The sequence below is a fragment of the Salmo salar genome, unplaced genomic scaffold (assembly GCF_965601325.2).
Source record: "Salmo salar unplaced genomic scaffold, fSalSal1 ptg000686l, whole genome shotgun sequence".
Lineage (NCBI taxonomy): Eukaryota > Metazoa > Chordata > Actinopteri > Salmoniformes > Salmonidae > Salmo > Salmo salar.
Window position 1 is genome coordinate 471951 of NW_027675463.1, and position 16008 is coordinate 487958.

General features: G+C 42.0%; 1 protein-coding gene across 1 annotated transcript; it reads right to left on the bottom strand.

Annotated features, from left to right (window-relative positions):
* Positions 1-1256: 1256 nt before the first annotated feature.
* LOC145877080 (NLR family CARD domain-containing protein 3-like) lies at positions 1257-15787 on the bottom strand. Its single transcript, XM_082972376.1, has 7 exons — positions 15697-15787; positions 12839-13072; positions 12019-12135; positions 11665-11749; positions 11307-11535; positions 9152-10922; positions 1257-2304 (listed from the first exon to the last, which is right to left on the bottom strand). The coding sequence occupies exons 2-7, from the start codon at positions 13054-13056 to the stop codon at positions 2115-2117; spliced, it is 2610 nt and encodes an 869-aa protein (XP_082828502.1). The 5' UTR covers positions 13057-13072; positions 15697-15787; the 3' UTR covers positions 1257-2114.
* Between the last annotated feature and the right edge of the window lie 221 nt (positions 15788-16008).

The window sequence follows — 16008 nt, forward strand, 5'->3', positions numbered from 1 at the left end:
CCATCGTCCCTTTGATGCAGTGAAGTTGTCCTGTCGCCTTAGCAGAAAACACCTCCAAAGCATAATGTTTCCACCTCCATGTTTGATGGTAGAGATGGTGTTCTTGTGGTCATAGGCAGCATTCCTCTTCCTCCAAACACGGCGAGTTGAGTTGATGTCAAAGAGCTCTATTTTGGTCTCATCTGACCACAACACTTTCACCAGTTGTCCTCTGAGTCATTCAGATGTTCATTGGCAAACTTCAGACGGGCATGTGTGTGTATTCTTGAGCAGGGGGACCTTGCGGGCGCTGCAGGATTTCAGTCCTTCACGGCGTAGTGTGTTACCAATTGTTTTCTTGGTGACTATGGTCCCAGCTGCCTTAAGATCATTGACAAGATCCTCCCGTGTAGTTCTGGGCTGATTCCTCACCGTTCTCATGATCATTGCAATTCCACGAGGTGAGATCTTGCACGGAGCCCCAGGCCGAGGGATATTGACAGTTATTTTGTGTTTCTTCCATTTGCGAATAATCGCACCAAATGTTGTCACCTTCTCACCAAGCTGCTTGGCGATGGTCGTGCAGCCCATTCCAGCCTTGTGTAGGTCTACAATCTTGTCCCTGACATACTTGGAGAGCTCTTTGGTCTTGGCCATGGTGGAGAGTTTGGAATCTGATTGATTGATTGCTTCTGTGGACAGGTGTCTTTTATACAGGTAACAAGCAGAGATTAGGAGCACTCCCTTTAAGAGTGTGCTCCTAATCTCAGCTCGTTACCTGTATAAAAGACACCTGGGAGCCAGAAATCTTTCTGATTGAGAGGGGGTCAAATACTTATTTCCCTCATTAAAATGCAAATCAATTTATAACATTTCTGACATGAGTTTTTCTGGATGTTTTTGTTGTTATTCTGTCTCTCACTGTTCAAATAAACCATTAAAATTATAGACTGATCCTTTCTTTGTCAGTGGGCAAACGTACAAAATCAGCAGGGGATCAAATACTTTTTCCCCCCACTGTATATGGGGCTTTGGTGACAAAACGGATGGCACTGTGATAGACTGCATCCAATTTATTGAGTAGGGTATTGGAGGCTATTTTGTAAATGACATCGCCGAAGTCGAGGATCGGTAGGATGGTCAGTTTTATGAGGGTATGTTTGGCAGCATGAGTGAAGGATGCTATGTTGCAAAATAGGAAGCCAATTCTAGATTTAACTTTGGATTGGAGATGCTTATAGTGAGTCTGGAAGGAGAGTTTACAGTCTAACCAGACACCCAGGTATTTGTAGTTGTCCACATATTCTAAGTCAGAACCGTCCAGAGTAGTGATGCTGGACAGGCGGGTAGGTGCAGGCAGCGATCGGTTGAAGAGCATGCATTTAGTTTTACTTGTATTTAAGAGCAGTTGGAGGCCACGGAAGGAGAGTTGTATGGCATTGAAGCTCGTCTGGTTAGTTAGTTAACACAGTGTCCAAAGAAGGGCCAGAAGTATACAGAATAATACCAATAACAGAGGGGGTCTGATCTTTGTGCCTCAGTAAATTTTTCATTCATCATCATTAACGATTTATTCATGATTATTCATAATCATGGTAGCATCCACATGAATGTAGAAGTGTTCTGAAACATCTTCTATTCTTACTGACAATACAAGTGAAGTGACTCCAAAATGACAGGACATTATTTACCATTGAGTTTCTATTAGGAAAAAACACAATCCAAAACACAACCAAGACAATCTGCAAATGCATTCAACAAGTTAGTAGAATCACAAGCTTGATGTAATCACTGCAGGCATGGAATATGGGACTAAATACTGAACTTATGACTACTTTAATACAATATAAGTGAATTTATCCGAATATGTACAACTTTTTCAAATGGGAGAACTAAATACATAAAGTGCTTTCCTTTCTTAACAGTAACACAGCTATGTATGAAAATACCCTCAAATAAAAGGTGACATTCTGTACTGTCACCTAACACAAAACATTCTATCTCAAATCCAAAATGATGGAGCATAGCACCACATTTAAAACTGTAAGCTTTACTGTCCAAATACATATGGTGTGGACTATGTGTGTCTGGTAAACACATGTGGATCTGGTGAACAGTTATCACTTGTTGACCAACTACAGGAATACTGACCTCAGAGTCTCCAGTTTACAGTGGGGATTCTCCAGTCCAGCAGAGAGCAGCTTCACTCCTGAATCCTTCAGGTCATTGTTACTCAGGTCCAGCTCTCTCAGGTGTGAGGGGTTTGATGTCAGAGCTGAGACCAGAGAAGCACAGCCTTCCTCTGTGACTCCACAGCCTGACACCCTGCAAAGAGATCATCATGACTTCACAAACACACTGTTAATTTAACGAGTAGTGTAGAAGGACAATGGCAGATGCATTTGGTTTATTCTCTCAAACAACATATAGATTCATCTTCTGTCTCCTAGAATTGTATGTTCATATTGATATACTAATGTGAAAATCAATGCATTTATTCAATATGTTATTCAATATAATATTATAATACATATTTTTCTCTAAACTTAACCTCACTGGGGTAGGGGGCAGTATTTTCACATCCGGATGAACAGCGTGCCTGTAGTAAACTGCCTGCTACTCAGGCCCAGAAGGTAGGATATGCATGTTATTAGTAGATTTGGATAGAAAACACTCTGAAGGTTCTGAAACTGTTTGAATGATGTCTGTGAGTATAACTGAACTCATATGGTAGGCAAAAACCTGAGAAAAAATCCAACCAGGAAGTGTGGAAATCTGAGGTTTTTAGTTTTTCAAGTGATTCCCTATCCAATATACAGTGTCTGTGGGGTCATTTTGAACTTCCTAAAGCTTCCACTAGATGTCAACAGTCTTTAGAACGTTGTTTCATGCTTCTACTGTGAATGGGGAGAGAATAAGAGTGCTTGGAAACAGATGACTGAGAAAATGACATGAGCTCAGTGGCTCGCGCCCCCGTGATAGTTAGCTGTGTTCCTTTTCATTTCTGAAGACAAAGGAATCGTCCGGTTGGAATATTATGGAAGATTTATGATAAAAACATCCTAAATATTGATTCTATAAATCGTTTGACATGTTTCTACGAACTGTAATATAACTTTTTTGACTTTGTCTGAACTTACAGCGCGAGCACAGTGCATTTGGATTACTCGACTGAACGCGAACAAAATGGAGGTATTTGGATATAAAGATGAACTTTATCGAACAAAACAAACATTTATTGTGGAAATGGGATTCCTGGGAGTGCATTCCAATGAAGATCATCAAAGGTAAGTGAATATTTATAATGTAATTTTTGTCATTTCTGTTGACTCCAAAATGGCGGGTATCTGTATGGCTTGTTTTGATATCTGAGCGCTGTACTCAGATTATTGCAAAGTTTGCTTTCTCCGTAAAGCTTTTTTTAAATCTGGCACAGCGGTTGACCTCTCTTGGTGTCACGTCCTGGCCAGTATAAGGGTTAATTGTTATCGTAGTTTGGTCAGGACGTGGCAGAGGGTATTTGTTTTATGTGGTCCGGGGTGGTGTTTTGGTAAAAGGGTGTTTGATTTAGTATTTCCGGGTTTTTGGTTTATGGTCTATGTTTATGTATTTCTGTGTATTCTAGTAAGTGTGTTTCTATGTGGAGTTAATTGGGGTGGACTTCCATTTGAAGGCAGCTGTGTGGTGTTGCCTTTGATTGGAAGTCCTATATTAGTTGGGTGTGTTTGTCTGTGTGTTTGTGGGAGATTGTTCTGTGTTTAGCCTTGTGCCTTGCCAGACTGTCTGTGGATCGTTCGGTCTCTTGTTTGTTGTTTTTGCGTTCGTTTTGATTTAATAGATGTTCAAAATGAACAAACAGAGTCCTGCTGCATTTTGGTCCTCCTTCACCGACGATACCCGTGACAGAATTTCCCACCAAACCAGGACCAAGCAGCAGAGGAAGGAGCAGTGGGATTTTGAGTTGGACTATGGTGAGAGATGGACTTGGGAGATCTTGAAGGGAGAAGGCTCCTACACTTGGGAGGAGTTCCAAGCCGGAAAAGATCGCCTTCCATGGGGACAGGTGGTAAGAGAGAGAGAGGAAAGGTGAAAGGCTGGTATGGCCCGGGAACGTTTCCGAGGAACACGACTGGCGTTGAAGCACGAGAGGCACCCCCAAGACATTTTTTTGGGGGGGCACACGGGTAGTTTGGCTAGGCATAGGAAGAGCCGGAAGCCAGCTACCCGTAGTTATATGGAGGAGCGTATGAGGTGGAGAGCGCACTATCTCACCCATACGCACGCACAGTCCGGTGCGCGTTATTCCAGCCCCTCGCAGGTGCCGTGCTAGAGCGGGCATCCAGCCTGGTAGGAGGATGCCTGCGCAGCGCATCTGGTCGCCGGTACGTCTCCGAGGACCAGGCTACCTAACTCCCGCTCTACGCACGGCTACCATCAGGCCCCTGCACAGCCCAGTCTGCCCTGTACAAGCACCCCGCTCGTACAGGGCTACTAGTTCCATCCAGCCAAGACGGGTTGTGCAGGAGGTAAGATCAAGACCGACTGTGCGCCTCCATAGCCCTGGGTTTCCAGCTCCTGTCTCTCGTGCGGACCCGGAAGTGCGTCAACCCAGTCCGACTCGTCCTGTTCCCGCTCCCCGCACTAGCCTGGAGGTGCGTGTTCCCAATCTGGTACGCCCAGCACCAGCACCACGCACCAGGCTTCAAGTGTGTAAACCCAGCCTCGCCAGTCAACAGTCACTAGAGCTGCCCGCCAGTCAACAGTCACTAGAGCTGCCCGCCAGTCAACAGTCACTAGAGCTGCCCGCCAGTCAACAGTCGTCAGAGCTGCCCGCCAGTCAACAGTCGTCAGAGCTGCCCGCCAGTCAACAGTCGTCAGAGCTGCCCGCCAGTCAACAGTCGTCAGAGCTGCCCACCAGTCAACAGTCGTCAGAGCTGCCCGCCAGTCAACTGTCGCCGGAGTGGCCAGACCGCCCCGAACCGCCGGAGTGGCCAGACCGCCCCGAGCCGCCGGACTGCCCAGACCGCCCCGAGCCGCCAGAGTGGCCCGACTGCCTGGAACGGCCAGAACCGGAGCCACCTCCAGATATAGGTGGGTTGGAGAGGGGGGGTGTAGCACAGTGCCGTCGTTGACGGCAGCCACCCTCCCTTCCCTCCCTTTAGAAAAGGGGACTTTTTTTTGGTGGGGGAATTATGGTTTTGTTGTTTGGGGTTGTTGTTTTTTTAAGGTGCTTCTGGGGTAGCACCTTTAAGGGGGGGGGGTACTGTCACATCCTGGCCAGTATAAGGGTTAATTGTTATTGTAGTTTGGTCAGGACGTGGCAGTGGGTATTTGTTTTATGTGGTCCGGGGTGGTGTTTTGGTAAAAGGGAGTTTGATTTAGTATTTCCGGGTTTTTGGTTTATGGTCTATGTTTATGTATTTCTGTGTATTCTAGTAAGTGTGTTTCTATGTGGAGTTAATTGGGGTGGACTTCCATTTGAAGGCAGCTGTGTGGTGTTGCCTTTGATTGGAAGTCCTATATTAGTTGGGTGTGTTTGTCTGTGTGTTGGTGGGAGATTGTTCTGTGTTTAGCCTTGTGCCTTGCCAGACTGTCAGTGGATCGTTCGTTCACTTGTTTGTTGTTTTTGCGTTCGTTTTGATTTAATAAATGTTCAAAATGAACAAACACAGTCCTGCTGCATTTTGGTCCTCCTTCACCGACGATACCCGTGACACTTGGGCGCTGACGTCCTTCCCATGGTTCACACTATTTCACAGCCAGTGAAAAATCAGAGCGCCAAATTCGAAACCAAAAAATGTCAGAATTCAAAGTTCTCAAACATACGACTATTTACACCATTTTAAAGATACACGTCTCCTTAATGTAACCACATTGTCCGATTTCAAAAAGGCTTTACGGTGAAAGCATAAAGTTAGATTATGTTAGGGCAGTTCCAACACAAGAAAAACCACACAGCCATTTTCCTAGCAAGGACAGGCGTCACAAATACCAGAAATTCAGCTAAAATTATGCACTAACCTTTTACGATCTTCATCACATGACACTCCTAGGACATCATGTTACACAATACATGCATTTTTTTGTTCGATCAAGTTGATATTTATATCCAAAAACAGCATTTTACATTGGCGCGTGATGTTCTGAAAATATTTTGCCTCCAAAACTGCCGGTGAATCAGCACAACAATTTACAAAAATACTCATCATAAACGTTGATAAATATTAAACTGTTATTCAAGGAATTATAGATGAACATCTCCTTTATGCAAACGCTGTGACAGATTTAAAAAAAGCTTCACGTGGAAAGCACACTTTGCAATAATCTGAGTACAGAAAAAGACAGATACCCGCCATTTTGGAGTCATCTAAAATCATAAATAGCATTAGAAATATTCACTTACCTTTGATGATCTTCATCAGAAGGCACTTCCAGGAATCCCAGGTCCACAATAAATGTTGTTTTGTTCGATAAAGTCCATAATTTATGTCCAAATACCTCCTTGTTGTTAGCGCGTTCAGTAAGCTACTCCAAGTGTAGGAAGCGCGGCCAAAATGTCACGACAAAGTCAAAAAAAGTTATATTTACGTTCGTTCAAACATGTAAAACATTGTACGGCATCAATCTTTAGGGCCTTTTTAACTTAGAACTTCAATAATATTCCAACTGGACGATTCCAATGTCTTGAAAAACGTTTTGGAACACAGCTAACTCTCATGTGAATGCGCGCCAATGAACTCATGTGCTTTCCTGAGTCAACAACTTCCAACTTCCTCTGTTCGCTCTCTGTTCATCATAGACGCCTCAAATAACTTTCTAACGACTGTTGACATCTAGTGGGAGCCTTAGGACGTGCAAAATGAACCCTAAGTCACTGTGTGTTCGATAGGCAATGACTTGAAAGGACTACAAGCACCAGATTTCCCACTTCCTGGTTAGATTTTTCTCAGGTTTTTGCCTGCCATATGAGTTCTGTTATACTCACAGACATCATTCAAACAGTTTTAGAAACTTCAGAGTGTTTTCTATCCAAATCTACTAATAATATGCATATTCAAGTTACTGGGCCCGAGTAGTAGGCCGTTTAATTTGGGTGCGTTTTTCATCCGGCCGTGAAAATACTGCCCCCTACCCTAAAGAAGTTACGGAGAAGTGTATCTATAATTCTTTAAATAACAGTTGTATATTTTACCAACGTTTATGATGACTATTTCTGTAAATTGATGTGCTCATTCACCGGAAGTTTTGGGAGGCAAAACATTTCTGAACATTACACGCCAATGTAAATGGTTTTTTTGGATATAAATATGAACTTTATCGAGCAAAACATACATGTATTGTGTAACATGAAGTCCTATGAGTGCCATCTGATGAAGATCATCAAAGGTTAGTGGTTAATTTTAGCTATATTTCTGGTTTTTGTGACACCTCTCCTTGCTTGAAAAATGGCTATCTGGTTTTCTTGTCTAGATGCTGTCCTAACATAATATAATGTTATGCTTTCGCCGTAAAGCCTTTTTGAAATTGGACAGTGTGGTTGGATTAACCTCTATGGGCTAGGTGGGACGCTTGCCTGTGGCGCGATTTTCAAAACCTTAAAAATCCTATTACTTCAATTTCTCAAACATATGACTATTTTACAGCCATTTAAAGACACGACTCTCGTTAATCTAACCACACTGTCCGATTTCAAAAAGGCTTTACAACGAAAGCAAAACATTAGATTATGTCAGCAGAGTACCAAGCCAGAAATAATCAGACACCCATTTTTCAAGCCAGCATATAATGTCACCAAAACCCAGAAGACAGCTAAATGCAGCACTCACCTTTGATGATCTTCATCAGATGACAACCCTAGGACATTATGTTATACAATACATGCATGTTTTGTTCAATCAAGTTCATATTTATATCAAAAACCAGCTTTTTACATTAGCATGTGACGTTCAGAACTAGCATACCCCCCGCAAACTTCCGGGGAATTCGCTAACATTTTACTAAATTACTCACGATAAACGTTCACAAAAAGCATAACAATTATTTTAAGAATTATAGATACAGACCTCCTCTATGCACTCGATATGTCCGATTTTAAAATAGCTTTTTGGTGAAAGCACATTTTGCAATATTCCAAGTACATAGCCCAGGCATCACGGGCTCGCTATTTAGACACCCGGCAAGTTTAGCACTCACCATAATCATATTTACTATTATAAAAGTTTCATTACCTTTTGTTGTCTTCGTCAGAATGCACACCCAGGACTGCTACTTCAATAACAAATGTTGGTTTGGTCCAAAATAATCCATCGTTATATCCGAATAGCGGCGTTTTGTTCGTGCGTTCCAGACACTATCCGAAATAGTAAAGAAGTGTCGCGCGCATGGCGCAATTCGTGACAATAAAATTCTAAATATTCCATTACCGTACTTCGAAGCATGTCAACCGCTGTTTAAAATCAATTTTGACGACATTTTTCTCGTAGAAAAGCGATAATATTCCGACAGGGAATCTCCTTTTCGGCAAACAGAGGAAAAAATCCCAAAGGCGGGGGCGGTCGGGGTCACGAGCATAAGCCCAGTGTCCCTTGATCGGCCACTTGAGAAAGGCGATAATGTGTTTCAGCCTGGGGCTGGAATGACGACATTCTGTTTTTTCCCGGGCTCTGAGCGCCTATGGACGACGTGGGAAGTGTCACGTTAGAGCAGAGATCCTTAGTAAATGATAGAGATGGAAAAGAAGTTCAAGAAATGGTCAGACAGGCCACTTCCTGTAAAGGAATCTCTCAGGTTTTGACCTGCCATTTGAGTTCTGTTATACTCACAGACACCATTCAAACAGTTTTAGAAAATTTAGGGTGTTTTCTATCCATATGTAATAAGTATATGCATATTCTAGTTACTGGGTAGGAGTGGTAACCAGATTAAATCGGGTATGTTTTTTATCCAGCCGTGTCAATACTGCCCCCTAGCCCTAACAGGTTAACGAGAAGTGTATCTTTAAAATGGGATATAATAGTTATATGTTTGAGAAATTTGAATTATGAGATTTTTGTTGTTTTGAATTTGGCGCCCTGCTATTTCACTGGCTGTTGGCGAGTGTGTCCCACATACCCCAGAGAGGTTAATATTGCTTCCTGATGATTAGTTCTTATATGTCATTTTATTTACTCACAGAACAGCCCTGGAGGCTTTGACCACTGGCAGCAGCCTCAGAAGACCTTCCTCTGATCTGGAGTATTTCTTCAGGTCAAACACATCCAGCTCCTTTTCTGAAGTCAGCAACACAAAGACCAGAGCTGACCACTGTGCAGGTGACAGGTAGGGTTTTGAGAGACTTCCTGAGCTCAGGAAGCTTTGGATCTCCTCCACTAGAGAATGGTCATTCAGTTCATTCAGACAGTGGAACAGATTGATGCTCCTCTCTGGAGAGGGATTCTCCCGGATCTTCTCCTTGATGTACTTGACTGTTTCTTCATGGCTCTGTGAGCTGCTTCTTGTCTTTGTCAGTAGACCTCGTAAGTGCTTCTGATTGGACTCCAGTGAGAGGCCCAGAAGGAAGCGGACGAAAAGGTCCAGGTTTCCCGTCTCACTTTGTAAGGCTTTATCCACAGCACTCTTGTAGAAAGTAACTTCAGGCTTGTCGTTTGTTTGCTTTTTGTCAATTAGATTCTCATTGTTGTTGATGAATGAGAGGAACACATATACAGCAGCCAGAAACTCCTGAATGCTCAGATGAACAAAGCAGTACACCTTCTCCTGGTACAGCCCACATTCCTCTTTGAAGAGCTGTGTGCACAATCCTGAGTACACTGAGGCTTCATTGACATCAATGCCAGCCTCTTTCAGGTCTTCTTCATAGAAAATCAGATTGCCATTCACAAGCTGTTGAAAAGCCAGTTTTCCCAGTGACAGAATGCTCTCTTTATTCCAGTGTGGACCTGTCTCTTCTTTCCCAAGATACTTTTCATTCTTCTGTTTGGTATGAAACACCACAAGGTGTGTGTACATCTCAGTCAGAGTCTTGGGCATCTCTTCTGTCTTATGTTTCAGCATGTGTTCAAGGACTGTTGCAGAAATCCAACAGAAGACTGGAATGTGGCACATGATGTGGAGGCTCCTTGATGTCTTAATGTGTGAGATGATTCTGCTGGCCAGGTCCTCATCACTGAATCTCTTTCTGAAGTACTCCTCCTTCTGTGGGTCATTGAACCCTCGTACCTCTGTCACCTGGTCAACACACTCTGAAGGGATCTTATTGGCTGCTGCAGGTCGGGTAGTTATCCAGAGGAGAGCAGAGGGAAGCAGATTTCCCTTGATGAGATTTGTCAGCAGAACATCCACTGAGGTTGACTTTGTGACGTCCCAACAGATCTTGTTCTTCTGGAAGTCTAGGGGCAGTCGACACTCATCCAGACCATCAAAGATGAACAGAACTTTGTACTTGTTGTAGATGGAGATTCTTGATTGTTTGGTTTCCATTGAGAAGTGATTAAGAAGTTCAATGAAAGTGTGTTTGTCCCCTTTCATCAAATTCAGCTCCCGAAAAGGGAATGAAAATACAAATTGGATATCCTGATTTGCTTTTCCTTCAGTCCAGTCCAGAATGAACTTCTGCACAGAGACTGTTTTTCCAATGCCAGCGACTCCCTTTGTCAGCACAGTTCTGATACGTTTGTCTTGTCCAGTTAAGGGTTTGAAGATGTTGTTACATTTGACTGCAGTCTCTGGTCTTGCTTGTTTCCTGGTTGTTGTCTCAATCTGTCTCAGCTCATGTTCATTATTGACCTCTCCTGTTCCACCCTCTGTGATGTAGAGCTCTGTGTAGATCTTATTGAGAAGTGTTGGGTTTCCTTGTTTAGCGATTCCCTCAAATACACATTGAAACTTCTTCTTTAGATTAGATTTGATTTCACGTTGATAAATCACAGCAAGCTCATCTGAATCTAGAAATAACACAGAGGATATTAATATTACGTCTGTTTTAATAACTACAGCATTGAAGGACTGTTATAAAGTTTTAAATTATAATCATTTATTCTCTTATCTGACTGTATAATTGTGTAAATATTTTCATAATACATTACAGACTGGTGTGACTGATTATATTATTATTTGTGTTATTGATGGTATTATTAATGTTGTCTCTCTCTCTCTCTCTCTCTAAATTAATCACCACAACACATCCCTTATGCTACTTGATGAGGTCACTAGGTGTTGTGTTGAGGCTGCTACAATATCATGGAGTTACACAGCTACTTTAGCTGTACTTTAGCTACAGCTTTTAAATGTTATAAAACAGCATTCAACATGAGGCAGACAGATCTTACATTTCTCCAGTGTGTCAGCAAGCTCCTTCTGGTTCATTTTCCTCAGGACGTGCAGTGTGATCTTCAGAGCCCCCTCTCTGGCACTGCTCTCCTGCTTCTCATCCTCAGCATCCACCACTTCCTCATCCTGCTTCTGACTCTCAAAGCCTTCTGGGAGTTCAGGACTAAGAATCCTCTTGAACATCTTCAGCTCGTTCTTCACAAATGTCATCATTTTCTCTTCAAGCAACTAAAATAAATTATGTAAATAAGTTATGCAAGAGAAGAAATGCTTTCTCATTAACACAATAATGAATAATTGACAGATCAACTTTACTTGAGGAAAACAAAAACAAATGTTCATAACAGGACCACATACACTGAATATAGAGTCCAGGTCTGTTTGATGACTCTGGGAAGACTGACCACTGAGAATCTCTGACTCTGATCTCTCCTGTTGGTGTCTGTGGACAAAACATGAGATTACATCTCCTCATCCAGGGAGTACACACACACACACACACACACACACACACACACACACACACACACACACACACACAGGGAGGGAATATTGTGTTTGTTTAATATTGTTTTAGGACTATGAAAATGGACAAAAGGATTAGCCTATGGATTATGAAAACAACCAAAAGAAATGTGAAAATGTGAGAGGAGAAATGACTAGAGACAGTGTTGTTTAACTCACTGACCATGACCCATGAGTTCTTCTTACCTTTGTTCAGTAGAAAAGTCTCCCTCTCTAAACTCTATAGGTAGCTTCATAGACCGGTCACTCTTCATGGACACACAGCTGGGAACAGGGGAGGCTGGTCTCTCCTGCTTGATTGGTCTTCAACACAACAGAGACAAACATTACATCTCTCATCTACTCTGATCTCAGATGGGGAACATAAGAAGAGTTCCAAAACGCAACATATCACTTTACAGAAATGAGCTTTTATTGTTTAAAGAAATTATGTATTAATTATTACATCTCTCACAGACAAGGATTTGTTTCAAATCTATCACTTGATGGTTTCATTTCAGAGAGACAAAAATCATGTTTTTTTATGCAAAATGCTATATATCTCCCTCACTCTCAAATGTGACCGACCGGCTCAATTTGGTCATTAACTAAATAACTACATATATAGTGATTTTGGTTTATGTCAGTTTAATTGTTTGTTATGGTATAAGTTGTTATTTTATGATTGTAAGTGATAAAATTAACTAGTAATTCTCAGTAATTACTACTTTAGTAAGGAATAACACATTTTTTCAGCACTACTGCAGTTGCTAAATAATTCCAATAGATGGGAACATAAGACCACAATGACATTTCAGAATATTAGTTTAGTTTTCTCCCTGGATACACCACCACTCCCCGCGCTTCCTGCAGAACCCCTGCAGTACCTCCGCAGACCCCGGATTGAGAACCCCTGATTTAGCAGATGCTCTTATCCAGAGAGATTTACAGTAACTGCATTCACCTTAAGATAGGTATTTATTTAGGAAATAAACTTAGTTAATTATTCATAAAATTGTCATCTTACCTCTTAGCTTTGGTGTTATGTCCGCCAGAGAGATGCATTTTGGAGGCAGGGCCCCCCTTCTCTCTCTCGCCAGAGAGACTCATTTTAGAGGCAGGGCCCCCCTCCTCTCTCTCCCCAGAGAGACTCATTTTAGAGGCAGGGCCCCCCTCCTTCCTCTCGCCAGAGAGACTCATTTTAGAGGCAGGGCCCCCCTCCTCTCTCTCCCCAGAGAGACTCATTTTAGAGAACTGACCCCTAAACAGAGATCCAACATGTTGATTGTGGTTAACACAGTGACAGCTAAACAGAGATCCAGCATGTTGGTTGTGGTTAACACAGTGACAACTAAACAGAGATCCAACATGTTGGTTGTGGTCAACACAGTGACAACTAAACAGAGATCCAGCATGTTGGTTGTGGTTAACACAGTGACAACTAAACAGAGATCCAGCATGTTGGTTAACACAGTGACAACTAAACAGAGATCCAACATGTTGGTTGTGGTTAACACAGTAACAACTAAACAGAGATCCAGCATGTTGATTGTGGTTAACACAGTGACAACTAAACAGAGATCCAGCATGTTGGTTGTGGTTAACACAGTGACAACTAAACAGAGATCCAACATGTTGGTTGTGGTTAACACAGTGACAACTAAACAGAGATCCAGCATGTTGGTTGTGGTTAACACAGTGACAACTAAACAGAGATCCAGCATGTTGGTTGTGGTTAACACAGTGACAACTAAACAGAGATCCAGCATGTTGGTTGTGGTTAACACAGTGACAACTAAACAGAGATCCAGCATGTTGGTTGTGGTTAACACAGTGACAACTAAACAGAGATCCAGCATGTTGGTTGTGGTTAACACAGTGACTAATTCTTGAATGTCAATTGTTCTCATTCATTCATTATCTCTTTGAGAAATATATTTTTAACAACTTTCTCTTTTACTTCTCTACATTCATGAAGAAAATTATGTACTTTTTACTCCATACATTTTCCCTGACACCCAAAAGTACTCGTTACATGTTGAATGCTTAGCAGGACAGAAAACGGTCCAATTTGAACACTTATCAAGAGAACATCCCTACTGCCTCTGATCTGGAGGACTAACTAAACAGAGAACATCCCTGGTCATCCCTACTGCCTCTGATCTGGAGGACTAACTAAACAGAGAACATCCCTGGTCATCCCTACTGCCTCTGATCTGGAGGACTCACTAAACAGAGAACATCCCTGGTCATCCCTACTGCCTCTGATCTGGAGGACTCACTAAACAGAGAACATCCCTGGTCATCCCTACTGCCTCTGATCTGGAGGACTAACTAAACAGAGAACATCCCTGGTCATCCCTACTGCGGACTCACTAAACAGAGAACATCCCTGGTCATCCCTACTGCGGACTCACTAAACAGAGAACATCCCTGGTCATCCCTACTGCCTCTGATCTGGAGGACTCACTAAACAGAGAACATCCCTGGTCATCCCTACTGCCTCTGATCTGGAGGACTCACTAAACAGAGAACATCCCTGGTCATCCCTACTGCCTCTGATCTGGAGGACTCACTAAACAGAGAACATCCCTGGTCATCCCTACTGCCTCTGATCTGGAGGACTCACTAAACAGAGAACATCCCTGGTCATCCCTACTGCCTCTGATCTGAAGGACTCACTAAACAGAGAACATCCCTGGTCATTACTGCCTCTGACCTGGAGGACTCACTAAACTCAAATGCTTCATTTTTAAATGATGTCTGAGTGTTGGAGTGTGACCCTGGCTATCCGTAAATTAAAATAACAAGAAAATTGTGCCGTCTGGTTTGCTTAATAAAATGAATTTTAAATGATCACTACTTTACTTTTACTTTTGATGCTTAAGTATATTTTAGCAATTACATTTACTTTTGATACTTAATTATATTTTAAACCAAATACTTTTAGACTTCTACTGAAGAAGTATTTTACTGGGTGACTTTCACTTTTAATTGAGTCATTTTCTATTAAGGTATCTTTACTTTTACTCAAGTATGAGAATTGAGTACTTTTTCCACCACTGTTCTAATATTCTAGAGACATATGAGCCACAGTGTCAACAGACATTTTGTAACTGCGCAGGCTACAAAGTTACTTTCAATTTCATATAAGGAAATAAAGCAACGGTCACTGGGTGAATTCGTTTTGCATTGCCCGGCTCCCCGGGTGCGCAGAGTTTACGCATTTTAGACCATTCCATTGTTCCTTAAAATAAAACTCCACTCACCTGTAGCACCGGGCCATGCAAAACGAACTTCCCACTGTCGCAGGGCACTGAGACACAGAGTTCTAAACCCAGAGGCATTTACAACAGTAACCAGAGGTAACAGTCAGTTGCATGCGACAGCAGCAAATCATGACATTGTACCGAATCTTGCTTCAGTTTTTTTATTATAGTCCTTCTTATGTTATTTTTGCTAAACATATAATTTACTCGTAACCAAGTTTAGCTGTGTTTTTTTCCTCCAAAATATGAATTACTGTAGGACTTTAATAATTGGAAACAGGCCTACAAACCCAAAAGGTTTTAATGATGCCTTAAATCTATCTTCAAATATATATTTGATGATTAGTTGAATCAGGTGTGTACGTGCTGGATAAGAACCAAAGGATGAGAAACCCTGAGATAAACATAAAACCATATAATGTAAAAGCTCCTCCACCATCTTTACCAGACGTTTTACTGATAACATGTAGACCTACTGATTAGTTTCCACTTTGAAAACTGCTGTCTGTCAGCAACTCAGCTCAAGTAGCAGTTCTACTAACTAGTAATATCTCATTCCAGGTATTCATTATCTTACTCTGTCCATTAGAATAGATTATTGTTCAGAAATACTTACTTTATTTTTCAATAATCTCCATGTAGTGTTTTCTGCTCTGTCGTCTCAAAATGGATCCTGAACAAAAGAACAACTTTACTTTCTGTTTCACTCAGCCGCCTCCCCACCCTGAAAATAAAGTGTTTTATTGGTATCTTCCACTAGATGGCAGTAAACACCTGCTGTAACTACACTTTACAACTATGTGTTCGGTTTCATACAGGCAGTGTCCCAGAGTTAGATTGCTGATCTAGGATCAGGTCCCCCCCTCTCCATGTAATCTGATTCATTATGATTTAGCATCAGTTCCCTCCTCTCCATGTAATCTGATTC